Raw genomic sequence first — 9763 nt, forward strand, 5'->3', positions numbered from 1 at the left:
TCATTTGCAAGCAAAGAGAAAGAGAGACAGAGTATGACAGAATGAATGAACACACCAAGGCCTTTTGCCACTGCAAATGAACTCCAGGCGCACATGCCAGTTTGCGCATCTAGCTTTACGTGGGTCCTGGGGAATCAAACCCAGTCTCTCAGGCACTGCAAGCAGGTGCCTTTAACTGCTGAGCCATCTCTGCAGCCAGGATCAAAATTTCTTAGCTCTCAGTTACATAGTGAGTTTGAGAGGTCAGCCTGGGATACATGAGATTTTTATCTCAAGAAAAAAAAAAAAAGGAGGCTGGAGTGATGGCTCAGCAGTTAAAGAGTTGTGTGCTTGCAAATCCTGACTGCCTGGGTTGGATTCCCCAGTATCCATGTAAAGCCAGATACGCAAAGTGGCACATGTGCCTGGAGTTCATTTGCAGTGGCAAGAAGCCCTGGGGTGTCCATTCTTTCTCTCTTTTTCATGTCTCTGCTCATATAGTAAATGATAATAAATGTAAATTGAAAGTTACATAAGTTAAAAAATTAATTAAATGATAAATAAAAATATTAAAAAGAAGAAGAAGAGGGCTGGAGAGATGGCTTAGCAGTTAAGTGCTTACCTGTGAAGCCTAAGGACCCCGGTTCAAGGCTTGATTCCCCAGGACCCACATTAGCCAGATGCACAAGGGGGCGCACCTGGAGTTCATTTGCAGTGGCTGGAGGCCCTGGTGTGCACATTCTCTCTCTCTCTGCATGTCTCTCTCCCTCTTTCTCTGTCAAATAATTTTTTTAAAATATTGAAAAAATAAACTTTTTTAAAAACAAGAGGAAAAGGTCTGGGAGAAGATGGTATGACACTTGTAAACCCAGTAGAGTTTTCTTTTTGCTTTCTGAGATAATTTCTTGCTGTAGCCCAGGGTGACATGGAACTCACTCTCTAGTCCCAGGCTGGCCTCAGACTCACAGTGAACCTCCTACCTTTGTCTCTGAGTGCTGAGATAAAAGGTGTGTGCCACCACACCCAGCAGTAAGCCCAGTAGTTTTTAGGCTGAGGCAGGAGGGGGTTGAGGCTAGCCTGATTTGCATAGGGAAACCCTGTTTCATAAAAACTAAACAAAAGAACAAATGAACGTCACTGTGCTTTGCCGAACTTACTCTGTGCCCTTGAGCAAATTCCCTAAGTGTCCTGTGCCTCCGTTTTTGTAAATGAGGCTCATAGTACCCACCTTGCAAAGTTGTGGCAAGGACAAAGTGAGTCCCCATGTAGAAGAGCCCCAGAAGGGCTGGGGAGATGGCTCAGTGGCCAAGGCACTCGCCTGCAAAGCCTAACTACCCAAGTTTGATTCGCCAGCACCGCTCGATACACTAAGGGCGTGCTGTGCCCGTTCTCTCTCTCTTTCTGTCCTTGAAAAAAAAAAAATCAGTCAATCAATAGAATTTTAAAAGAATGTTAAAAAAAAAAATAGCCTCAGAGGGCTGGAGAGATGGCTTAGTGGTTAAACGCTTGCCTGTGAAGCCTAAGGACCCTGGTTTGAGGCTTGAGTCCCCAGGACCCACGTTAGCCAGATGCACAAGGGGGCGCACGCGTCTGGAGTTTGTTTGTTTGCAGTGGCTGGAAGCCCTGGCGTGCCCATTCTCTCTCTCCCTCTTTCTCTCTCTGTCTGTTGCTCTCAAATAAATAAATAACAATTTTTAAAAATTATTTAAAAAATAAAAAATAGAAAAAAAAAACAAAAAATTAAAAAAATAATAATAGCCTCAGAGGCAGGCCTGGCTTGCAGTGAGTGCCCAGCCCTCACTTTCCGGCAGGTGGAGGCCATCGAGTACTACACAAAGCTAGAACAGAAGCTGAGGGAGGACTACAAGAGGGAGAAGGAGAAAGTAAATGAGAAGCCCCTTGGCATGGCCTTCGTCACCTTCCACAATGAGACCATCACCGCCATGTGAGCCCCTGCCCTGCCCAGCCCCCCAGCCTCTCGCTGACATTGCACTCCGTGCCCACCACTGTGGAAAGTGGGGTCCCGGCTGGGGCCGCAGTAACAAGCACACTCCCTCCCCTCCCCTCCCCCCAGCATCCTGAAGGACTTCAACGTGTGCAAGTGCCAGGGCTGCGCCTGCCGAGGGGAGCCGCGCGCCTCTTCCTGCAGCGAGGCCCTGCACATTTCTAACTGGACCGTTTCCTACGCCCCCGACCCCCAGAACATCTACTGGTGAGCTGTCGGGAGTTGGAGATGCTTCTCAAGGCCTGAGGGGTTGCTCAGGGGATAGGAAGAGGATGGAAAGGGTGAATGTTGGGCTGGAGAGATAGCTTAGCCTGCAAAGCCTAAGGACCCAGGTTCATTTCCCCAGTACCCACATAAAGCCAGGTGCACAAAGTGGCGCGTGCACCTGGAGTTCACTTGCAGCACCTAGAGCCCTGGTATGCCCATTCTGTCTGTGTCTCTCTCCTTCTCTCTCTGTGCTTGCAAAAAAAAAACAAAAAAAAAGAGGACAAATATCACTGGGGACCAATCAGCCTAAAATCCCTGGAGTGACCCCTTCTCTCCCCCTCCCTTTCCCAGGGAGCACCTCTCCATCCGAGGCTTCATCTGGTGGCTGCGTTGCCTGGTCATCAATGTCGTCCTCTTCATCCTGCTCTTCTTCCTCACTACCCCAGCCATCATCATCACCACAATGGACAAATTCAACGTCACCAAGCCTGTGGAGTACCTCAATGTGAGACCAGCACCCACCCAGCCTTTTTTTATTTACTTGGTTTTTCGAGGTAGGGTCTCACTCAAGCTCAGGCTGACCTGAAATTCACTATGGAGTCTCAGGGTGGCCTCAAACTCATGGCAATCCTCCTACCTCTGCCTCCCAAGTGCTGGGATTAAAGACATGCGTCACCATGCCTGGCTGCCAGCCCTTTTTTAAAATAAAAGAATTTATTTATTTGAGAGAGACAGTGGGTGCATCAGGGCCTCCAGCCACTGCAAATCTGCAAATGAACTCCAGACACATGCACCACCTTGTGCATCTGGCTTTACATGGGTACTGGGGAATCAAACTTGAGTCCTTTGGCTTTGCTGGCAAGTACCTTAACAGCTAAGCCATCTTTCCAGCCCTTCTATTGATTTTTTTTTTTTTTTTTTTTTTTTTTTTTTTTTGGTTTTTCGAGGTAAGGTCTCACTCTGGCCCAGGCTGACCTGGAATTAACTCTGTAGTCTCAGGGTGGCCTTGAACTCATGGTAATCCTCCTACCTCTGCCTCCCAAGTGCTGGGATTAAAGGCGTGCGCCACCACACCCGGTCTGTTGATTTTTTTTGTTTATTTGTTGCGGTTGTGAAGTAAGGTCTCTACACTAGCTCAGGCTGACCTAAACTCATATTGGTAGTCCCAAATTGGCCTCGAACTCACAGCACTCCTCCTGCCTCTGCCTCTGGAGTTCTAGGAATAAAGGCATGTGCCACCAGCCCAGCCTCCCCCAACCGTTCAGAACTATTGTGCCATGAGCACCAGTGTCTGGCCCTGAGTGTCCCTCAGCATAGCTCTGGTTCTGCTTGTCCCAGCCTGGCCCCTGCAGGACACTCAATGACACCACCACCTCCCACAATGCCCCTGGGCTTCCCGTACCTGTACACAGGAGAGGCGGCTCGTCGGTTGACGCCTCCTAGAGCAACATCCAGGAAGGCGTGTGACGCTGGAAAAGGCCCCTTTCCTTCTCCCTGTCTCTCCAGCTGAAACCTGACAGTTTACATGTGATCCTTGGCATTCACACCTAGATTCTGGTCCCTTCGTGAACATGAAACCTAGCGCCTGAAGCAAGGCTTCGGTAGAATAGGTCCCCCTGTCGTTCTCTCCCCCCCTGCCATGCTTGCAGCTTGTCTCCTTGAAACTCAGGGCTGAAAAAGCTCAGTGGGAGCCGGGCCCGGTGGCGCACGCCTTTAATCCCAGCACTCCAGAGGTAGAGGTAGGAGGATCACCATGAGGTTGAGGTCTCCCGAGACTACATAGTGAATTCCAGGTCAACCTGGGCCAGAGTGAGACCCTACCTTGGAGAAAAAGATAAGCTGGGCATGGTGCAAAAAGAGAGAGAGAGAGAAGCTGGGCGTGGTGGCGCACGCCTTTAATCCCAGCACTCGGGAGGCAGAGGTAGGAGGATCACGGTGAGTTCCAGGCCACCCTGAGACTACATAGTGAATTCCAGGTCAGCCTGGGCTAGAGTGAGACCCTACCTCGGAAAACCAGATAATAAATAAATACATATTTAAAAAGATAAGACCCAGTCCTCAGTCCACAGTGTCTCCCTGCTACTTACTAAGTAACTAAGAGGTCGAGACTCTTGTTGCCTCGATTTATCTCATCAGGAAAATGGGCGGTGCTCAGCAAGTGCCCACCTGCCGTGTTATTCACCCTGGGGGCTCTTCCCATGGTCCTGGCCCCGGTCCTCTTTCTGGGTCCACTTGCCTGTCCGTGCCTGACCTGCCCCTTGCGCCCCCTGCAGAATCCCATCATCACCCAGTTCTTCCCCACGCTGCTCCTGTGGTGCTTCTCGGCGCTGCTTCCCACCATCGTTTACTACTCGGCCTTCTTCGAAGCGCACTGGACGCGGTGAGCCGCCCCGCCGCGCGCGCGCTCTGCAGAGCCTCGGGGCTCCCCTTCTCCCAGCCAGGCTTCCTGCCCTGCGCCCTACACCACCCATGGGAGCCTCCCGGTGTGGACTGGGCTCCCCTGACCTCTGCCGTGCCCTGCCCCCCCCCCCAGCTCCGGGGAGAACAGGACCACCATGCATAAGTGCTACACCTTCCTCCTGTTCATGGTGCTGCTTCTGCCCTCCCTGGGGCTGAGCAGGTAAGTTTTGAAGGTTTGGGGGTGGGGGGCTGAGAATGCAGGAAGAGGAGAGAGGGTGGGTCGGGCTCCTGGTTTGTCCACAAAGAAAGCTGGGACCCCTGGGAGCGCACTGCTCCCCCCCCCCCCCCCGTAGGCACCCGCCCAGGCCCCACCCCTCTCCTGTCCGCCCCTGCAGCCTGGACCTCTTCTTCCGCTGGCTCTTCGACAAGAAATTCTTGGCTGAGGCTGCCATTCGGTTTGAGTGAGTGACGGCACCCCTGGGGAGACAGACTCATAGCAGGGGGTGGGCATGGCTGCCGAGACACTGCCTTGCCCCTCTGGGAAAGTGTGACCAAGCTTCCACAACCAAGGGGCGGGGGAGCAGTAACCCCACTGGTGTGCCGGATCAGCCAAAAGAGGGTACCCCCGGGCTGGGGTGGGCGTTAGGGCTCACACTCAGAACATATTCAGATGCTGAGCTCATGCTCAAAGTTAGGGTCGTGGAGTTCACATTTGGGGGAGGTCTGCGGGGATCAGGGTCATTCTGGGCGGGACTATTGAGTTTCACCCCGGAGGTTGCAGAGGTATTGGGGAACTCGGTCGTACTTTGGGAGTGACCTGGGGTCGGGTCTCAGTGTATCCCTGAGGGTCCCGAGGAGCCCACACCTCTGGATATCTGTAGAAAGTGTCAGGAGTGGGAGGAAGGCTTGGGGCTCACATATCGGAGGGTGTTTATGAGGCACAAGTTCTGGGAGCATCCGTAGTTTCTCACGCAAGCTGTGCTTGTGGAATTCCTCTGGTCGTCTTCTTGGGGAAGGATCCTGTACGGACGCATCCGAGTTGCATACTTTGGCCGTCGTCGTGGGCACAAGCTCCTGGGGCATGCTTAGGGGCGACTGGCATTCGGGGAGCTTTTAAGTTCTTGGGCTTCCCTCCCCTAAAAAAATCTGGGGAAGGGTTACAGAAGCTTGCTGTATTCTGAGAGTATCACTGAGGGAGAGACCTTTGTGTTGGGGGGGGGAATCTGGGGCTCCCATCTGGCGTCCCTGGAGACCTCACGTAGTTCTATCCTGGTGGTCCTGCATGGGCTGGAGCACCCTCTCCTAGGGTCTTCTGTGGGGTGCAAGGCTTAGAGGTGTCTCTAGGCCGATTCCCATACTGTCCCTTCATTCTGTGAGAGTTTCTGGACCAGCTGTGCACATCTTAACACCCTGGGCTTCACACCCGGGGGGGAGACCCAGGACACAGGAGTCGGGGGAGAGGGGGGGTTCATGGGGTGCTGTCAGTGGATCACCCCCCAAGGCTGGAGCACGTGGTGCCCGCAGGTGTGTGTTCCTGCCGGACAACGGCGCCTTCTTCGTGAACTACGTCATTGCTTCGGCCTTTATCGGCAACGCCATGGACCTGCTGCGCATCCCGGGCTTGCTCATGTACATGATCCGGCTGTGTCTGGCGCGCTCGGCCGCCGAGAGACGCAACGTGAAGCGGGTATGGCCGCTAGGGGGCGGCAGCGGCCCCCCACGGCGCCCCCTGGGGGCTCGTCCGCGAACTGCAGCAGTCGGGCCCGGGTGGTGGGTGCTCAGGGCGCTGAGTCCAGATCTCCGCTAGGGCCTTAGCCTTCCAACGTGCGTAGCTGACGCAGATGGCCCCAGGGTGCCCGTGAGTTCCGGCAGTATAGTGCTCTGTGCTGGGAGAGAAGTCTGGCTCTCTCAATCTAGGGTTCCACCTCTGCCCGTACCCTACAAGAGGGCGCTGGATGATTCACCCCCCACCCACCCACCCACCCTCAAAGTTTTCTCAACAACTGCCCCACCCCCACACCCGATGCCATGGAAAGCCTCATGCCTCATCAGTGCCCCTGCCCGGCCTCCCTCTCAGCCACAGCCCCTTCTCTCCCTGCTGCTTTGGGGCACACTCCTCCCCCCCCCCAGCCCCCACATTAGGTCTCTGCACCTCACCGCTTCATTCCCAGCCTGAGCTCCTGGCCTCCTCCTCCTCCTCCTCCTGCCCGCCCGCCCTGCCCCCTGCAGCCTGTCCCTCGCCTCCCTGAGCCATCCTCCTGCCCATGTCCCCCCCAGCATCAGGCCTACGAGTTCCAGTTCGGCGCAGCCTACGCTTGGATGATGTGCGTCTTCACGGTGGTCATGACGTACAGCATCACCTGCCCCATCATCGTGCCCTTCGGTAGGCACCGCCGCGCCGGGACCTGGGCCCTGCTCGGGGGGAAGCCAGGGTTTCTGCCAGCTCCACTCTAGTGAGGCAGGCCACCCCGAGTGGACAGGACCCTGGCTGGGAGACTGGCCCCTCGGCCTCCCGCCTGGTTCCTGCCTCAGTCTGGGACTCGGCCTCGGGGAAGCCGGGAGGGGAAGAAAAAAAGACAGCTCCACTCACACAGGGCACACCCGATGAGCTGGGTTCCTGCGGGAGGCGACACACGATGGGCCATTCTTAAACCTGTCCCTCCACTTGGATGTGCCTGGACATATGACACTCGCCTGATGTGTACACACACACACACACACACACCTCTACACTTGTACACAGCCCTCCAGACTCAGAAAAGCCTCTGGGATTCCAGAGTGGGCTGGGGGCCCCCGTGCCCCCTGAATCTGCTGTTAGAGGACACTTGTACAGTTTGGCCAGGTCTCTTGACTTTATGAAGATGTTTAGAGAAGTTTCTCACTAACCATCACCCCACCAGTAGCCCCTGCCTTCCCCCTAATAACATCCTAACCCCTCTCCCAACCCCTGTGGCTGTTAAAAAAAAAAAAAAAAAGTCTCCAAACTCCGGAACCTCCTTGTCCTTGATTAAAAGTCCCATTCCCCCGGCCTGCAGGAACTATAAAGCCTAGCTCTTAGCTAGTACTCATCTGTTGGGGGGGGGGGGGGAGGGTAGAAAAAAGCAAGATGGGCCTCAAGAGGATTTCGTGTCTCCAAATGAATGGATTTCTGGTGGTAGACTTCGTGGGGAGGGGCTCCGAATGAAGGGCCTGCAGAGGAGGGGCGCTGAAGGTGAACCATCCTACCCCAGCCGGACGGGCGGCGCGCGCTGCCCCGGGGCTGGGGAAGGGTCGCCCGCCCTGCCCTAGGCTGGGACGGCCCCGTGGCCGGCGCAGCGAGGCCGGTGGGCGCTGAGTCCGAGGCTGGGCGGTGTGGCTCTCCCCAGGACTCATGTACATGCTCCTGAAGCACCTGGTAGACAGGTACAATCTCTACTATGCCTACCTGCCGGCCAAGCTGGACAAGAAGATCCACTCCGGAGCGGTGAACCAGGTGGTGGCCGCGCCCATCCTCTGCCTCTTCTGGCTGCTCTTCTTCTCCACCATGCGCACAGGTGAGGGGTTCGCATCCAGCCAGGGTCGAGACCTAGCCGGCCACCACCGGAGGGCCACACGGTGCAGGGTCTCAGGACGGGGGGGTCCCGAGAGGCCCCAGTGAGGCTGTAGCGAATGGGGACGTGAGGCGACCCAGGAGACCAGAGGTCGTGTGTCCCTCTCCCACCCCAGGGTTCCTGGCCCCCACGTCCATGTTCACCTTCGTCGTTCTCGTCATCACCATTGTCATCTGTCTCTGCCACGTCTGCTTCGGACACTTCAAATACCTCAGTGCCCACAACTACAAGGTGTGAGGCCAGCGCAGGGCAAGAGGGGAGCATGGGGTGGTTGAAGGGGGCGCGGGGTGAACAGGGATGCTGAGGACGGGGATGTGCCCCACTCCCTGACTCATTTTGGGCTCCCTCCCCCCCCCAAGATTGAACACACAGAGACCGATGCCGTGGGCCCCAGAAGTAATGGACGGCCCCCCACTGCTGCTGCTGTCCCCAAATCTGCGGTGAGTGGCCCCCACTCCACAGCCAGGGGAAAGGAGGGGCTTTTAATGAAGACCCAGGGCAGTGGACACCAGGGGCGGCAGAGTGACCTGGCTCCACTAGAGAGTAAAAGCCTGTCCCCTCGAGGGCCAGACACTGACCTCATCCCCACTCCTCTTCCCTTCAGAAATACATCGCTCAGGTGCTGCAGGACTCGGACGGAGACGGGGATGGGGACGGGGCTCCAGGGAGCTCTGGCGACGAGCCTCCATCGTCCTCCTCCCAAGATGAAGAGCTGCTGATGCCTCCTGATGGCCTCACAGACACAGACTTCCAGTCCTGCGAGGACAGCCTCATAGAGAATGAGATCCACCAGTAAGGGGAGGGAGGGGCCCTGGAGGCCACGCCCTGCCCCCCCCCGCCCTGCCCCCACGGACACTTTAAAAAACAAGACGCTAATAATTTATTAGATCTAAAGCCCCTTCCTCCCCTATCCCCTGCTTTCATTAAGGTATTTAAACCTGGGAATTTCACGGCTCCCCTCCCACCGTGGAAGGAGGGAGAGGGAGCATGCCCCCCCCCAACCTCAGTGAGGAACGCCCCGAGCCGGCCCCGGGGCAAAGAGGGGTGTGGAGGGAGTTCCCCCAGATCAGCTCCTCCACCCACCCAGTAGTGTGGCCAGGAAAGGGTTAATGAGAGCCTAGAGGGGTACCTGGTGCCATGGCTGAAGACCTGGGGGAGGGCGAAGATGGGGGGCCGCCCCCAGTTCTTTCCTATCCTTAATTATCCCTGGATCTGGATCCCTCCCCCCTCCTCCAGGGATATAGAGCCTGCACAAGGGATCCATGAGAGGGGAGGGGTTGTTGAGTGAGAGAGGAAGTCCGGAGGAGCCAGAGGGGTGACCTGTGGGGTATCGCTGACACTGGAAAATGGGGTTTTGCACTGGGTTTTTTTTTTTTTCCTTTAAAATAAAAACAAAGAAAAACTCTGAGCACATGTCTGTTTTGGGGTGCTTCACTGGACATGTGGGCCTCATCTCATCCTCTGTCCACGTGAAGAGTCCACTCACAGTCCTTGCTAAAAACGCCCAGTTCTATTAAAGAGAAGTGGTCTGCTGTGGCATGCACAAAAAGCCAAGGTAAGAGGATCACCGTGAGTTCAAGGC

At 55.6% G+C, this 9763-nt stretch overlaps 1 protein-coding gene across 3 annotated transcripts in view; it reads left to right on the forward strand.

Annotated features, from left to right (window-relative positions):
* Positions 1–9540, forward strand: part of Tmem63b (transmembrane protein 63B) — a 36470-nt gene extending 26930 nt beyond the window's left edge. For all 3 annotated transcript variants that reach the window (XM_045156949.1, XM_045156948.1, XM_045156950.1), the window contains 12 exons: positions 1791–1924; positions 2054–2191; positions 2543–2696; positions 4465–4571; positions 4725–4811; positions 4987–5052; positions 6116–6278; positions 6869–6974; positions 7957–8124; positions 8297–8412; positions 8541–8621; positions 8786–9540. In XM_045156949.1, coding sequence (XP_045012884.1) covers positions 1791–1924; positions 2054–2191; positions 2543–2696; positions 4465–4571; positions 4725–4811; positions 4987–5052; positions 6116–6278; positions 6869–6974; positions 7957–8124; positions 8297–8412; positions 8541–8621; positions 8786–8977 — 1512 coding nt within the window. In that variant the 3' untranslated portion in view covers positions 8978–9540. The remainder of the gene's footprint in view (positions 1–1790; positions 1925–2053; positions 2192–2542; positions 2697–4464; positions 4572–4724; positions 4812–4986; positions 5053–6115; positions 6279–6868; positions 6975–7956; positions 8125–8296; positions 8413–8540; positions 8622–8785) is intronic.
* The last annotated feature ends 223 nt before the right edge of the window (positions 9541–9763 follow it).

This window comes from Jaculus jaculus, chromosome 8, assembly GCF_020740685.1.
Source record: "Jaculus jaculus isolate mJacJac1 chromosome 8, mJacJac1.mat.Y.cur, whole genome shotgun sequence".
In the NCBI taxonomy this organism is placed as follows: Eukaryota; Metazoa; Chordata; class Mammalia; order Rodentia; family Dipodidae; genus Jaculus; species Jaculus jaculus.